Below are 17,785 nucleotides of genomic sequence, written 5' to 3' on the forward strand. Positions count from 1 at the left end.
TTTTTTATTATTATAACACAGCATTCCTTGAATGGAGCAGATACATGTCTAGGGCTGTCACCCCTGCAGCTAATACATGTAATGCTCGCATCTTGGATCGATATCATTTGCTCATTCAGAAAACGTCAACTGTTTCAAACCAGATGTCTGATTTTTTCATAAGATCTTCATTTTTGTTGGCAAATTGAATGTATCACCAGATGTAAATTCATGGACAAGGGTTACCTACGACACCAACAAAGATTGGTCCCCCATGAACATGATGACTCCACAGCATTTTAATTTGTTGTGTTTATACTGTAGTGTTGTTCATGTAGAAAGATTTCCTTGCAAAGTGATCGATTTTTCTTCTCCTTATGTTACAGCAAGATTGCAAGAATCCTTTCCAAGTGATCAAATTTATTCCCACCGAAATACCAATAGCACGACATCTCAAAGTTAAACAAGTTTTTATTTTAGAAACGTCATTCAAACATAATACATTTGGAATAGCCATTTAAAATAAGTTAACAGTCATGTGTTCTTTTAAATACTTTCAATCTGTTGGTATTCTCAAAAACATTCCCATCATGTTATTATAATTGAAGCAACAAGGAAACATGGGTGGGCCCACAAGCTGTTACAAATATTACCCGGCATCAGAGATTGAAAAATAAAATTGTTATGCACAATAAAATGAACCCAGTATCGAGCAGTTTTCACAACATTACATTATTACTTCTTCCACATATACAATCAAACGTATATATGACTATCTAAGGCTATTTTTCATTCAAGGAAAATTGTGTGTACATGTTTACATTTACTTATCTACCATTTACATGCAATTGCTCTGACACTTTCCTTTTGAAACATGCTTACAATATAATATGTTACAAGTACACAAATATCTCATATTAATTATAACTTTAATGAGAAAACTATATCTAATATAATGAGCAAACATACATGTATTTCTTTAAATTCCCTGCCAATAAAAAAAATCCAACAAAGATTTTTCTCAAGATAGACGATACACAAGAGATGATGAATCTACGTAACAAGCAACATAAAACTGTGCTGTTTTCCCCTCCATGACACGACATTCTCAAATTACTAAACTACTTACACTAGAAATTGACACATTCTTATAACCTGTGTTCTATCATGCAAACTTCTAAACTTCAAGACATGTTCTTTATTACAATATTCCAATATGCAGAGAAAAATAGAAAACACACTAAACACTTATTTACAAATATCAGCTACGGTAAACTTGCATCTTCATGTTTCACTCGACAAACATTTCACGTGTATTACATTTCCATGCACTTTACATCCATCTGACAATCATATTTATAGTTGTATTATATTTGTGTAATGTCTTTATGAATCTATCAAATTCATTTAAATTAATCTTGGAGGCTTTACAGTATCAGAACACAGACAGTGATTGCAGCTACAAATGATTATTCACTATACATATAATTACATATTGATCAGACTGATGCTAGCAAATTTCATAATAAAATACAAAATAAATATTACAACGGAATTTAGCCTTGAGCCATGATAAGAATTCCTTAATCCTCTGTTATAAAATTAACAAAAGGTTTCTTTTGAAATAAATCGTAAAATATATTACTCATTAACAGTAATTTATTTTTAAAAGATCCTGTTAATTATGAACAAATTCCTCTTTTATTTGTAAGTCTCTTTAAATTCCATTCTTACAAATTTCTACCTTCAGATCACATATAACAGAAAAAATCTAATTTCAATTCTACATGCACAGCTACGTTCATTTCATCTAACCATCTTATCATATGGTAAATATTTGTTATTGAATTGGCACACATTCTAGATCTCTCAACCCCTAAGACAATTATTTTACTTTTAAAAAATCTGATATTCAAAGCACCATTCATCTCATAAGATCAACGAAAATGTCTTATTTAGATCAAACGATTTCTCCGACAAATATGTCATTTTTCATTACTACATTGAAACCTTTTATGAAAATAATTAAATGCCACAAAGAAAATTGACTAAAAAAAAAGATGACTGCTACATTAGATAGTAGTGGTCCATTAGAACAGGTACTTCCTACAGTTCTTGGCCCCACACTGACACACTATCTTATACTGGTCGGTAACAGACTTAGGGAGCAGTTTCTCGGGGGTCTTCTTTGGAGCGTTTTCCACGTTTTTCCCCACGCTTCCACTCGGAGCATCACCAGTGGCAACCATTTCTGGTCTACTAGTTTCACTTTCCCTTTCATCGCGGTTCTTTTGGCTTTCACTTTCCCTTTCATCGCGGTTCTTTTGGCTTTCACTTTCCCTTTCATCGCGGTTCTTTTGGCTGCTACCTTCATCTTTTTCAACATCAGTGTCGGCGGTATCACATTCAGTTTCTGTTTCCACCGCGGTGTCGGTCTCCCCCTGAGTGTCGTCTGCGGTGTCTTCGTCCTCTGTGGCGGTGTTGTCGTCGCTGACCAGGTTGTTGGGGTCGTTTGACATCTCCACTGACTGGGCACTGGAAGCCTGCAGAAGTTTGGCCTGTTTTGTGATGTCCACATTGTCCAGAGTAGGGGCTGCATTTGTGGTGTCCCCTAAAACAAAGAATGTACAAGGGTACAATGAAATTGAGGTGTTTAACATTGTCCTGTTTGTAATTGCAAACTTATACAGCATCAACTATGGCTTAAAATAGCAATACTTAATATTCTGGTTATTATCTTCAATACTCTGTCAAAAATATGGAATAAAGAAAACTGATATTTTTCTGAAAAAACAAAATGAATCAAATTTTGTGAATTTATTAATGGGACATGGTTAATTGCAATATTGATATTTAGTAACATAAACTTTCAGGTTTTTTAAAAGAGAAAAAACACCTAGACAGTTACAGAATTCCATCAGATGTTTCTTAAGAAATTAGAGATGATATCTTTGGTCATCAAACTATCATTAAGTAAAGGAAAAATTCCAACTATTTTAACTTTAAAACTTGACTATTTCCCATATCTTTATGTAGAACTCTTCTTCTTAAGAAGATAAAAATATTATAAAAATGGCCACAACCATCGAGCCGTCTTAAGCTAACAAATCTGTGATGTGACACTTACCTGTCATCATGTAGTCAAAAGTCAGCTCCTCTCCTTTCTCAATGTCTCTCTTGGAGAACAAAGCTATACGAGGTAAGCGGGGGTCTAGAGTATTGATCCACACAGCAAACACTTCTAAGTTGGGGTCACACTATAAAATGGAAACCTTCGTATAAACCATATTAATAAAATTTGGCCAAGTTACATGTACCTTTTAATGAGTCATTAGACCTTCGGTGTTGAGACCCAAAACTGGTCAGGGTTTTATTTTCATTAGCAAGGACAAATTAAGCAAAAACAACACATAAAGCTTTAAACTTGACTTGGCACACTAATCTCATGCTTCCCTCATGATTAAGATTTCATCACATGCCATTATATCTAGAATCACATAATAAAAATGGAAACCTCAGCTAAGAATTTGTCAAATATATTTACACATGTATCAACAAACTTAAATTCATGAGCATATATATGTACGAGTATATAGGTTTTGAACAAAATCATTTGAATTAGGCAAAAAACAAAATACAGCATGGCAAGAAGGTAGGGGAATAACTCAATGTTTTTTCAAATGAAAATGGGGTTATTCCCCTTCGCAATAATATAGCAATAACAGCAACGAAGCAGCATTCTGAACATACTCTTCAATGCCTAAGAAATTTCATCAATTTTAATTCTTTTTTTTTCACTAGAAATTCATCTGTGAAGAAGCAACCTGGTGCTAAATTAAACAATGTTACGCAGAGAGATTAAGGCAAACTAGGTCTCAAAAGGTGCACAAAAAAATCCTTACTGAATGATTGATGAAGTGAGACACATTGCCATAGTACCCAGCATCGACCGTGAAAGGGCAGTCCCCGGGGTTGTAATCTAGGTCAAAGAGGTAGGTTCTGCCCACAGCATCGTACTGCTTCCCTCGCCGCTCAGCCTCCTTGTCAGTGATTACCTGTACAACACCCAACAAGTCTGTTACCAACATATTCTTGGAAGATAATATATTTGTAATCATATTCCTCAAACACCTACCAGTATGCAACATGAATACATGAAAAACATCACTAAGAGGTTTACTAATTGTCAAATAATTCATTTTCAACAGGTGCAGTTTGTTTAAAATGAATTTTTAAAATCTGGAAAACTTATTTAGCCAAAAAAAAAACAAGTTCCTTACTTCTCCTACATATTCCACCACAAAGGAGCCCTCCTTGATCTTCTGTAGCGTCTTGACACCCCAGCCCCGTCCGTTGGCCGTGCGGAACAGACACACCTTGAATTTCCTCCCCTGCTGGACGACGCGGTTCGGACACTCGGGCCCACACTTACACCTTTTGTTACATTCATAGATGGGGGTACCCCTGATGACCCGGAGTCTCTTTTTCTTGTAATACGCAAAAGTGGATCCGCATTGGGCCGGACAGCACGTCTTCTGGTTACTGTGGCAGTCCTCGCACTCACATCCAACAATCGGGTCGTCCGGGATGGTGATCCCCTCCCCGGAGCGGTAGTCATTTATGTACACAAAGTTCTCAGGGGGACCCTCCAAGTCGACCAAGTTTTCAACCACAATCCCCGCAGGATCAGAATTAATTCCATTCAAATGTCTCTCCCAGTCTTTCAGGGCTTTCTGCACCTCCACTCGCTTCTGTTTGTAGAATTTGGATCTTGGGTTTAGCTGCTTCATGCCCGGGGCAGAGGCCTTTCGGAGCACGTTCCTGGGTTCTCCGTAATTTCCGTTAATTCCCCTGTACACCGGACGCTTTCCTTTCTTGGTGGGACTAGACAAGGACATGAGACCCAGCGGAGACAAAGTATCTCGCACTGGAGCGAGTTTGTGGAAAATCTCATCTACTCTGTTGCGCTTGGGATGACGGGCCAGGTCATCTTCATTATCCACCATCCTGCGCTTTTTGCCTTTAGCTTGATACTCTTTGAACTCTGATAAAAGGTCTTCACAGGACAGATTGTCTTTGGGCTCCCAAGAATTGTAAGCATTGCTCCAACCTTTCCACTTTATGAGGTAGAAATCTTTACCCTTAAAAGAGGCATATTTGGTTGATAAATCAATGGATTGACACGAGTTTTCATAACACATACAACAGATAAATCTATTCTCTAGTCTACCATCAATAATTTTGAGGTTGCTATAATAATATTGATTTTCAGTATTGTCTTTTAAGTTTGATATCAAAATAGATTTTAAAGTAAATGAATTCAACTGACTTTGATTTGCCAGTACTCAATACTGATAACTTAAAATCTGATGATATGAAACATGTGCAAAATATGTTAGAGACACATTGTGTACAGCAATTACTTCAATGCAACATCTGTACACTTAGGCAGATCAATATTTTAATTGAGCATGTTGAGAAATTTCAGTATTCATTTTATTCAACAGGTGTCAGCTTGTTGAAATCTCACCTCCTCTTCTACATGATCCAGGATCTGTTCTACTTCCCAGTTATCATCATCGTCCCACTTAATCTCACCTTTTTCCACCACTGCATGGGAAAAAAAACAGATTTATTTTATTTTAAAAATACTGGTACACAAACATGAGGATGTGTAAGAAGGGGTCGGCTGAGTTTAAAACCGTACTGTACCTGTATATCTTCAATTTCCAAAGAACTATATATGATAAGAGTTAAATTTGGCCCCCATAATTTGCCATTTTTTAAGTGTTTTGGGTACAATAAATGTTAACTAATGTTTTAGAAGAGTTAATATAAAATATATTTTTCATCTATTTACTTGATTTATTTGCACTCACTGGCAGTATATGACCTCAGAAGTGACGCCATTTGTATATTTCAATCAAAATCAGCCAAAAATTGACATTTTTCTGATCTATTTACGATTGGGAAATATAGAGCGCATGCTTGAACAAGGAACATTCTTTTGTCACTTATTAGTCTTGGCTAGATACATCTCTGATTAAAATATTTTATTTGTTCAAAAATGCGCTCTATGTTTTCGGAAGGAAAAACTGCTTGAAAAAAAGCAGTTTTATGCTAAAAATGCAAAAATGGTGGGAAAAGGTTGTCTTTACAATGTCATATTTCTAAATTGTGGGCACTTGAACCAAAATGAATATTATGTAAACACATCACATACATATCTGTACTAAGAAAACAATGAATGATAGTAAAATGATGATGTTCATTTTAGGGGGCCATTTTGGGTCCTTATCATATATAGTCCTTTACTGTTAATTTCCTGCCTTACACTTCAATTGTTTACATGCTCACCAAAATGGGGGGGGGGCAACTCAATGTTAGTTCACTTTTTTATATAGTCAATTTAAGAAAAATGTTTGCTGTGGGAAAAAGTGAGAGGGGGGGGGGCTCCTACTCCTGCTATTTGCCTGAGATATTATAATTTACTTGAACTGGTTGAAGGTTGTGCATGACAAAAGAGTAAAGCATGGTTTGTAATTCTTATCATTCAATATAAAAAAAAGAACAATGTTTAAATGATAATATAAAGACTCACTTGGAACTGAAAAAGAAATCTGCATTGATTCATGGTTGCGAGGGTATGAAAATTCTTAATCAAAACAACTTACTTTCTTTTAGAAACATTTTGTCTATACCACATACATTTCTTCTCAACTGTGAACTGAATGTACAGTAAAAAAACAGGTAGAAAGATACCTTTCAATGTTAATAATTAAATATTAATGAAACTATACAAATGTCTATAATATATACAAATGCTACATTCAAATAGCACTGAACTCACATTTGCTAACTAATTTTTGTGCAACAAATGGCCCCACTTTTTTCAGGGTTAAATACAGCAAGTATCGGTTGGTGTCTGTGGAAAACTTCAACTGGTTCTTCTGACAAGTTCGCTGCAGATCCAGGATGTCCGACAAGCATGGTACACGAGATTCAAAGATTTCTATTATTCCCATTTTCTTTCCTTAACAATCATCGACAATACTGCATTCTATTGGGGGAAATATAACGAGAACATGTCTTGTGTTTTCCTCAATGCAAAAAATGGCGCGCATTTGAATGTTGTGGCTAATATCCGGTTTGTTATTTGATTGGCCAAATATTTCTACGAAAAAAATGTAGGGTCCCGCATAGTATTCGTTTTTCCACAATAGTATGAAAATGTTTTAGTAATCCTTTTTAATATTTTTAAACATTGTACAAAATAATCAGTCCATCTAATTTAATTTATTGATTATTATCCCTCATATTTCATCGGGCTCGATAATTGTCCTTATTTGTATGCACGAATCGGGATCGAAATGATATTGAACAGGGAAAGAAATATTCCACTGACAGTGACAGACTATTGACGTTACTTTGTAAGTAAGAAAATAATATCATCCCCTCGTGCAACTTGTTTCGAAGGTGATATAGCATCGCTGCTGTGCGCGCGTGTGTGTATGTATGTTCAGCTTATTGGCAAGATTTAAAAAAACAACCCTCGCACGAATGTTAATCAAACATATAGTACTTAGTAAACTTCTTTAGCATGGTAAAAGGACAAACACTATATGTTTACGAGTATATTGGTTGACTATTTATGAAAATATCGTTAAAATAACACGTGTGAAACATTAATTTTATGTACGACCTAACAACACTGATTTTCGGTTTCACTATTGTGAAAATAAAGTGAAAACAAGTAAGAGCTTTCCAAAAAGCTTGCCTGACTAAACAAGATTATTTAATGGAAGCATGCATGTATCAATTAGGCTATCATATTAGAAATGAATTTAATTTTCGCTGCATAGATTTAATATGTTTTACGGTGCTACCGTTCTGGCGAGCGCAGCAAGAATTACACATACCCTCAACCTAGTGTTATTTAGGTAATATGTTTTACGGTGTGACCGTTGGGGCGAGCGCAGAAGGAACCACACATCTGTCATCATTGTTAAATGCAACCCGTGGACTTGCCCTAACCAAAAAACTTTGGCTTTGTCTCGAAAACTTTTACCACCGCAAGGAACCCGAAATTATCAAACTTTTATTCCAATGGCCCCTTCCTAGTTTTATACACTTAAACAAACTACCACTGAGCATTAATAAAATGTTAAACAGACTTACATTGTATTAAAATATTTTGATAAACACAACGCCGTTTTTTTTTTATGTAGAAATAATTATGTTTTATCTTTTCTTTACCTTTTAATAATGATCATTAAAATCAGTAAAAATAAATTTTGTTTATTTCTCATTTTGTTCCTTGTTGTAACCCGTGTTTTAATTATTTTCCTCAGTGACATTAATTTTGTTTTAACTCTTTTTAATTTTTGTACGCTATATAAGCGTTGTAGACATGTGCCCTCACCCCTTTCTTAGTGTGTGATATGCAATATTATTTGACCACATATGCAACTATATAACAAATACATGTACCGGTAGATATTTTAACAGTTTAATTCTTTTCATTTATCTATTCATTACAAAATGACGTGGCTGCACGAAGATCTAATAATGATTAGACTTTTCTTTCTTAATAATTTTTTGTCACCTACCTAACGTATGCATATATGATTGGATCAATATGACAATAAATTTAGCATGGAACTTGCATGTGTATTTACTAAGCAAAGAAAAATCATCAAAACAAAACTATCAGCCAAAGAGTCACCGTTAACACTGATACTGAGTACTTCCTACATGATCTAGTACATATGCTTGATCCACCTCTAAATGTATCGCGGGAAATTAAAACGCGAGATCTTTGTGACGTCATAGTTAACATTCTTTTGCGCTCGACAGTTTTCGTAAATTGTCGGACAAATTCGGGGAAGGAAATGACGTCATATGTCAGCAAAAGTTCAGTTTTTTTACGTAAGCTTATGGGTTGTTTACTGTAATGTTTTTAGAAGAATTTTTTTTATTGCTAAATGAAAATGATGTATGCGATGTAGAGGTAAGAATTTTCCGTAGAAACACTTTCTGTTCCACCATGTTGCTATGCACCGCAAAGGATCACTGGGATAGTAGAACGTTTTCACGTGGCCTCATAAAATTTTCTTTGAACAATGTGCAGATTTCAACTCGAATTTCCTCCGTTCGTGCACGTTGTCTATGGAGCTCGCTATGCGAGCGGCGCTTCGCGCCGCCTCGCTGCGCTCGCTATCAACGAATGTCAAAAAATTTTTGAGAGGTTATTTCTCTACAATTAGTATGCCGGGGCAAATGTACTAATTTTAATGGTCATGATAAATACAGCGCAACCCCTACCCCTCTCCCGAGAGAGAGAGAGAGAGAGAGAGAGAGAGTCCCATTCCTGCATGTTTATAGGTGTGTAATTTCCCACTTTTAAATTTAATGGTTTGACTATATGCAATATCTACATAAATTTTTTAACTGTTTATTTTTTCTCTTTATTCCTTTTTATTTTGTTCAAAATATCCTATTGTTTATTTCCTCCCTTCTGATATACTCATATACTTACCTGCCTACTATACATGCATACACAATTAGCTCAAAAATGAATTGATATGACAGTAAAGTATGGTTTTGCTAGTTTATACTTAAATAATCTCTATATTTAAAAAAAAACAAAAAACAAATCGTATGTCAATGAGACAGGTATCGCAGTCTATACTGAAATAGCTAGTACACGCTTAACAGATGTTTGATCCACCTCTAAATTTATCGCGGGAAATATAGCGCGAGTGCACTGTGACGTCATCCATAACTTTGTTCGTCTTTGTTTACGTATCTCGACTCAATACGAAGGTATGGAAGCAACTAACAAATCTCTTGAGTCTTGCCAAAGCATATGCGGTACTCAAAACGTGTCTTCAAACCTTAAGACACCGTAAATTACAAATTAAAAGTCAGCCTTTTTTGGCACAGCACCACGGGTGAAAACATTAGAGAGCATTATGGGACGTAGACAAAAAATTTTGTTTGATGAACTGTAGGTTTAGTTCGTTCTTTTTCCCGCGCACACTGGTTCTTAGAGCTCGCTTCGCTCGCCGGCGCAGCGCGCCGGGGAGCTGCACTCGCTATAAACGGAAAGTGCAAATTTAAGAACATGTACATATATGTCACTTGAAATTCATTTATTTTATTAACTCAATTTTTTAGGAATGTACACATATCATATATGTGCGTGTAAGCTTGAAAGCTGGAGAGTAAATAGTCGTTCTTTTCTAAATTGTATTTGTTATATCGATATTAAGATGCAAAATCAACTAAAAGGCATTTTTTAAAATTTCCAACCATATGAAATATGATGGTATACAAACACGTATTGTTTTCGAATGTGTTTGGGCAGCTTCATCAAAATCATCTTGATAGGCAAATCCATGATATTTCCATTTATCATATAAAGTTAAGAAAAGTGACAGCTGCAAAAAAGTGGGGAGGGGGAAGCAGCCCCCCTCACCCCAACCCCCGATGCTACGTGCCTGTGATGTAAACACATGGTGTGCTCTGGAGTATTCGCATGATCTCAACGGACTCGTCAACTAATCGGTGCGCAAAAACTATGAATGAGACATTATAGCACGAAATCCTGCTATTACTGTTCACGCAACAAATGAACTCATCCATTGGCAGAGTTCCATGGGGAGGGGGTCAGATGAATTTTTTGACATTTGTATTATAATAGCTACATACATGTATATTATACTTTGGATCGGATGTTTTGGAAGAAATCTAACGAATTAAGAAACACACTTGATTAGTAATTGTTAAATGTAATAATGTACATTTAGTAAGACACGCGAGTTATGATCCCTTTTGAAGATGAATGAAATCGCCCAACTGAACGAAAATCGGGTCACACCCCGCTTCGGCGATTTAGTTCCTCCAGTAAACATTCCAGCTGTGTAAATATATATTTGTTTTAATCCAAACTGATGACTCCCTTTGAAAAATTGATAATCCAACACCAATTATTAATTACATTGTACCGTATTGGGCGTAATAGATAATATGTTACAACTTGCTGCGATGACCCCCTACCCCTTTTTCACCGTTCAAATATAGTGGAATGCTGATCTATTTTTAAATCAGGATTACACACGTGCACTGCATGGTGAACGTCCTTCTTGCTCGCTGTTGTTATTACATGCCTTAAACATTTTCATCAATTGTGAATGTAAATGCTAACATCTTAAACATGCATCGGTTAATCTTTTTTATGAAATATCATGATATTGCTTGTCCCGTTGTCTGCACTGTTTCGGAGAATGCAACTTTTAAACCTTAGATATGCCTGACATCAAGCAATAAACATATAACCACTTGATATTTTGCCTTTTTGGTGATACATGTATTGTAAAGGTAACACACAAACATTTTGTAATAATAGAGAATTAGAGGAATGTTCGAAGTTGAAGTGGGTAGGAGATTAATTTGGTCTCTTAATCTCTTGCATCTCTGCATTAACTTTCAAATTGCTGTATTCAGCCGTATAGCGCTCTGCCGGGTTTGAACTCACAACCTCCAAAACCAGGGATGGGACAAACATTATTTTGAATTCTTTATCAATACGTACATATCACAATATTTGTGTAACAATAGGTATACTAGTACATACCACAATATTTTCCTTTAAATATTTTTAAAAAATTCTAATATAAAAATGCATTTTTACTCAAATTATTTTAATTAAAACTTTTCACAGGTATTATGAACTCCATTGTTAACTTAGGTTGCATTACATTGCACTAGATATATTGCTCAAAAACAGGCCGGCAATTGAAAGACCTTGCATACAGACCTTGTCTTGAGCATGCTGAGATTATAGATTTTAAGATTATAAATCATTTTTGCCAATAAGATTTACACCCAGGCAGATAAAATCTTACTATTGAAAAACCACAATCATTTAAGATACCAGTGAATAAAATTTATTGAAAAGTGTTCATATTTATAAATTGAGGCAATTCATCTAAAAGGAACTATAAATTTATGCATTGGGATAAAACTACATGTATGTAACGATTTCCTTGTATATAGGTCTATACATTCATTCAATCATTGGATGTGTACATTTATTACGAACAATGAGAGATCAGACAACAATTGTTTAAATTGCATGTATGCGTATTAAACCGTTCAAAGTAACATTTTTCCTGACAACTTGAAACCATTAAGACAATAAGAGATGAACTGTACTGACAAACATTTTTACACAATTAGAAATTTATATATTGTAGATTAATTCGGGACCATGGATCGGTCCGAATCCCGGTGTTCGATGAATTCCGAAGAAGAGGAGGAAGTCTCTTCGTCTTATTCCAGTGAAAAACATTCCGGGAACCTCATCAAAAACTTTGAGTACTTCAGGCGCGAGGGAGGCTACAGTGATGTCATGCTCAAAGTCGGCCAGAAGTCGTTTCCCTGTCACAAAATCATTCTAGCCGCTGGCTCACCTTACTTCAAATCCATGTTCGAGTCCGGAATGGAGGAAAGCAGAAAATCTTGTATTGAGATGAAGGAGGTGGACGAAAACGTGTTTGAGAAGATTCTTCATTTCATTTACACTGGGAAAGTGGAAATCACATCCTGTATTTTACAGGAACTTTTCGGACAGTCCTGCATGTTTCAGGTCACGGCGCTGGTTGACTTGTGCGTGAGGCATTTCCGCCTGCACATGACGGAAAATAATTGTTTGGCTGCGCTTACTCTAGCCGATTCTCATGCTCATAAAGATCTATACAATTACGCGAAGGAGTACGTCTGTATGAACTTTGGTGTTGTGTCTCAAGAGGAAGACATCTGTAGACTTTCAGCCGATTGTATCAAAGACATTCTCTCGTACCCAAAGCTGGACTGTGAAGGAGAGGAGCAAGTGTTTGAGTTTGCTGTGAGATGGCTGGATTTTGAAGAAGAGAGAGAGAAGAGGAAACATCACATCTACAAAATTCTCAGCTGTGTGAAGTTTCCCCAGATGAAGACAAGCTATCTCACAAGTGTGGTGGCCAAATCTGCCTATCTGGCGGATGACGAGGGGAAAGAGTTACTAGAAAATGCCATGATTTACCACCTCCTGCCTTCCAGAAGGCCATTGCTGCCTTCATACCAAATCACTCCGAGGTCCTCCAAACACATGGAGGTTGCTGTGCTTTTGGGAGGTCGCCTCGCGGATGGCTTGAGCAATGATGTGGAGTGCTACAAGCCAGACACCAGGGAATTCTTTGCCTTGAAGCAGCTACCATTTAAGAAAAGAAACGAATTTGCAGCTTGTGTGGTTGGAAACGATATTTACGTTTCTGGGGGACTAAGGAGCGGAGAGTTCTGGAAGTTTGATTACGACTTTGCGACCTGGATTCGTGGAATCACTCTTTTGCAGCCCAGACGACGCCATGCAATGGCCGCTGTGGATGAGAGCATCTACGTGTTGGGGGGCTTCGATGAAGACAGCGTCTTGGACTCAATTGAGGTCTGGAAACCCGGAAACAACCAATGGAAATTGTATGGAAATCTTGCAAATCCTGTGGAAAACATGGGGTATGTCGCCTATGGAACATGTATTTATCTCTTTGGTGGTAAAAACCAGGAAGAGGTTGTGACAAACACAGTCCAGTGCTTCGATACGCGGACCGGCCAAGCCACAATTCTGGAACAGTCCTTGCCGGCGTCGGACATGTGCGTAAGTGCGGCCGTTCTCAATAACCTTATATACGTAGTTGGACTGGAAGGATCATTCAAATTCCACCCAGACAACAAGACGTGGGACGTTCTCCCTGACATGACGTGTCCGCGGGACTTTGTCAGTCTGACGGTTCTCGATGAGAAACTGTACGCCTTTGGGGGGAGGCGTAGGGGGGCCCAGTCTGACCTGTACACAGACATCATCGAGTTCTACGATCCCGTGAAGAGTGAGTGGAAGAGGTGTGGAACTATCCCAGTCCCCATGTATTCTTATGGGTGTGTCCGGGTCATCCTAGGGGAGAAATATCTGAATGCCAATTCAAGCAATCTTGCCGCAAGCTGAATTTGTTAAAGAGTTTTTGAGTGTTGTTGCTTGTTACTTAATGATATGAATTTTTACACAAAATTTTATGTACTTAACAAATCCTTAACTACAAATTTTCCTTATGATAAAAGAATGATATGATCTTACTATTTTTTACATTTTACTAAATAATGTACATGATGTATATGACTACATATTTGTATATATATGTGGCTAATGAAAGAACCAGTTCATATAATTTAGTGTTTAAAGACACATGGGGTATTGTATTGTCAGTATATATGAATAATTATGTACTTTTAACAGCTGTAATAATACATTGGGGCTGCATGGTAACATACAATGCTTCAAGTGTATTATCACCAAATGAAGCCAATTCAAGCATTATATGTTACCAGAGAATGTGAGCTTATTATACAGTCATTTAAATTTAGCAAAAATCCAAAGCTTTTAATTAGCAGTGTTCCTAATCACCATGATATTATAAACATGCTTCTACTTTGATTAGAAAAATTGAAATTATCATTATTAGTAAAATATATGTTTATTACAGAAATTTCCTCACTCAATTTTGTGCTCATAGTAGTAAAATGTTCATTTATTGAGCATGTTGAGTTTTCAAATTATGAGATTGCTTTTTACATCGATCAAGAAGGTAACTTTAATTAACCCATTAGTTTTGACAAGTGAACAGAAGTTTAATTTCAGCAACTTAAATTTGGCAATCTGGTCTTCTCTTCTAAAATAAGAGAAAATTATGCACTCCATCAAATAACCTGCAGCTATTACCGGTAGATATATTGTTGATGAAAGTATTGCAAATGTAATGAACTTAATTAATCTACAGAAAGTTGTTTAAGCATGTGCAGTATTTTTACAGCAAGGTTATTTCTTAAATTCTTACTTAGTCTTCCATTTACGTTGGTTACTATCCAAGCATTAGATTGACTTGAGGTGTATTTTATTTGCAAATTTCATCTAAAGTTCCCTGCAGAAAAGAAAAAATCTACTAATGCAGAGGGATTAAATGAGATAAGTTACACATATCTTTGCTGTCAATTAAGTAAGCAATTATGTTCCTTTTACCCAGCGTCAAGGTTACCAAAGAAAGAATTTCATCGCTATTCTAAGATTTATACAAGATCGCATGTAATATGGAGAATTCAGTCATATTTTACTGCTAAATGACTGGTATTATATAAGTTCCCAAAGATAAAATGTTTATGCTATTCTAAATTCAACTAGGCAAATCAAGTTAATGATAATCTTCTAAAGATACATCTCAGAAAAAGTCCTGGCCTATGGATTGATATACCAATTTGTTACATGTATGAATAATTGTGTCATGCAAATTTGAATTTTTAAAATTTAATATCCTGGGCATTGTATTGATAACTTATGCTTGCTTGACATTATTGATTTTGAATATGGTGTGTTGTATATCTGGAGCTCACAGTGTACATTCAGTTCTAGGTACCATAGTCATTTACAAAGAATATGTCTGTTTAACGGGCACAATATACAGCTGTGATCCAAATTATTGGTGCATCATCCACTGAAATTGTATGTGTATGGGACTTTTTAATATTTGTTGAATGATAAAAAACTATAGTGAACCAGTTTAAATAACTGCATGTGTCATTGTGTCATGTAGTTATGCATTAATTCCAAGTCTATTTTTTCAGTAATTAATAAATGCTAACAATCTTTTTGATCCATGCTATAAATCTACCATGTATTGAGTAGAGGTATTTTTAGGGGGGAGGGGGTGTTCCAGTAAGGGAGAAGTGCCACCTTTCATTTAACAAATAGGCATGCAGGATTGAAAGAAGACTGACTGTTTATTCAAAACTTATATGGTTACAACTGTAAGATCGTTTTCGTTAATGTTTCTACAGATTTTTACATTTAATACTTGTCTAGTCTCTTTATTTTTTGGATGGAAAATTTCTAATTTATGAATATACATGTAAGGTTATGTGAATATTCAACAGATTAAGCAGGGAGACTTTGGAGACTTTCATTTTTATAAAGGGAATAGTGAATTCTTGTTCCAAAGATTTTATTCCACTTGACGTCAAAATTATTCCATTCAAACAAGGTTTACCGTAGAATGCCATATAAAAATCAAAACTTATATCATACGGGCAGTGCTGTATTTTGCCAACATCATAAATTTTTACATGAATTCACCCAATTTCCTTTTGTCATCTTCCTCTGTTATTGTCTTCAAACTTTGAGGGTCAACATACAATGTACATGTATCTATACATTGCCACAGTGTATTAAATTTACGTAAATTTGTTTAATATTCATTATGTGTCATTAATTGTAAAATCTTCTAGTCTTAATTGACAATTAAATGTTCATCTTGTTACATGTACAATTGCAAATAAGACAATGTTTTTAAAATAAGTCAGGGGAAAGTTTTTTATTTTTTGATAAAGGTGTTAATAATTTCAATTTTATGATATTGATTATATTTCTTTGGATATAATATGGATGTTATAAACTTCTTGTTTTGTGATTTGTGCAATGAATGGTGCATTTTAAAAAAAAAGAAATATAACAAAGTCATGTCATGAATTCTGGTATATGACCTTAGTTATATTCAATTTGGTCAAATGAGATTGATAATTAAAATAATTGATTATGATAATTTTATTCTTGCTAGCCAAGGGCCACAACCCTTACTCTCAGAAAGATGTTGCTATTATACATGCATAATGTATTTTCTCTTGGTGTTCGTATGTAGTACATGTAATTGCATTCACCCTTTAGCTACCTTTCTTAGTTTAAGCCAGTATCTAATATAGTTATTTTTGCCTCATATTAGTTTCGCCCTTCTACACTTCCAAATGATTTTGACCCTCTTAAATTCGCCTGGGCTTAGTAAGAAATATATACTCTTTGCTAATTAACACAGTGGTCCAGAAATTGTTTTGATTTCGCCCAGTCTAAAGTTTGCCCACTAACAATGAGGGGTGCATGAAAAAAAAAAAAAAACAAAAAACAAAAAAACCTGCTACTATTTCCCTGCATGTATACTTTTCTAAGAGATCTTTTTAGTTGTTTGTCTAGTCGTTTATTGTTGCTATATTTATATGTTTACATAGTGCTTGTATTTTTTATCAACACAGGAACCTGTTTAATTTTTCTCTGTTTCCCTGCTTTTAAAAGCAGTGTTACAGAGAAAAATTGCATGGATCCTGGAAATAGTACCGGTACATGTATTTTAAAACATGGCTTAAGAAGTCTTTGGGAATAAAATTCAAATTACAAGGCAAGAAAACAAATGCCTAAAAATCTAAATATATCATTGCTTTTATAAATACTAAATCATTTTATTGACTGATGAGATAAGTGAGAGGAAAGCATTCAGTTGAAAGTTAGTAATGATAAATGCTCTAATGAATTTATATTACATTGTAATTTTTGTAAGTGATTTGCTCAAAACATTGATATTACTTGTCTATAACTTATAATGCTTGCTTTGTATCCATTTACATGTTCTGTATACCTCTTGTAACGGTTCTATAATGTATTGTGACCTGTTGATGCGGCAATGAATAATTTACTATTTTCTTTGTATGATTTTGTCTTTTATGTAATAATTTATTATTTTTTCTCTATTGCATGTACCAAAATAAATCTTTGGTAGAAAAGTATAAAAATATATTTTGTGTTCCAAAATTTAGAGATAGCCAGAGGGGGATAGGTGTGGTAACTCCCCTCTCCCGATCTGCATTCTACATTTCTTTTGATGGATTTTTTTTAAATGAT

At 35.2% G+C, this 17,785-nt stretch overlaps 2 protein-coding genes across 2 annotated transcripts; one reads left to right on the forward strand and one right to left on the reverse strand.

Annotated features, from left to right (window-relative positions):
- Positions 1-432: 432 nt before the first annotated feature.
- On the reverse strand, positions 433-7,147 carry LOC128159432 (histone-lysine N-methyltransferase SUV39H2-like). Its single transcript, XM_052822530.1, has 6 exons — positions 6,830-7,147; positions 5,510-5,589; positions 4,260-5,120; positions 3,882-4,034; positions 3,107-3,236; positions 433-2,590 (listed from the first exon to the last, which is right to left on the reverse strand). The coding sequence occupies exons 1-6, from the start codon at positions 7,002-7,004 to the stop codon at positions 2,070-2,072; spliced, it is 1,920 nt and encodes a 639-aa protein (XP_052678490.1). The 5' UTR covers positions 7,005-7,147; the 3' UTR covers positions 433-2,069.
- Positions 7,148-7,304: 157 nt separating this feature from the next.
- On the forward strand, positions 7,305-17,587 carry LOC128159433 (kelch-like protein 24). The gene is made up of 2 exons (XM_052822531.1): positions 7,305-7,409; positions 12,240-17,587. The coding sequence occupies exon 2, from the start codon at positions 12,254-12,256 to the stop codon at positions 14,018-14,020; it is 1,767 nt and encodes a 588-aa protein (XP_052678491.1). The 5' UTR covers positions 7,305-7,409; positions 12,240-12,253; the 3' UTR covers positions 14,021-17,587.
- Positions 17,588-17,785: the final 198 nt, after the last annotated feature.

This window comes from Crassostrea angulata, chromosome 8, assembly GCF_025612915.1.
Source record: "Crassostrea angulata isolate pt1a10 chromosome 8, ASM2561291v2, whole genome shotgun sequence".
In the NCBI taxonomy this organism is placed as follows: Eukaryota; Metazoa; Mollusca; class Bivalvia; order Ostreida; family Ostreidae; genus Magallana; species Magallana angulata.

Excerpts from the sequence above, each read along its gene's own strand:
- LOC128159432 (XM_052822530.1), bottom strand. The coding sequence starts at position 7,004 with ATGGGAATAATAGAAATCTTTGAATCTCGTGTACCATGCTTGTCGGAC. Across the intron at positions 3,237-3,881 it reads CTCACTTCATCAATCATTCA|TGTGACCCCAACTTAGAAGT; the intron begins GTAAGGATTTTT and ends TCCATTTTATAG. Across the intron at positions 2,591-3,106 it reads TTTTGACTACATGATGACAG|GGGACACCACAAATGCAGCC; the intron begins GTAAGTGTCACA and ends TCTTTGTTTTAG.
- LOC128159433 (XM_052822531.1), top strand. The coding sequence starts at position 12,254 with ATGGATCGGTCCGAATCCCGGTGTTCGATGAATTCCGAAGAAGAGGAG.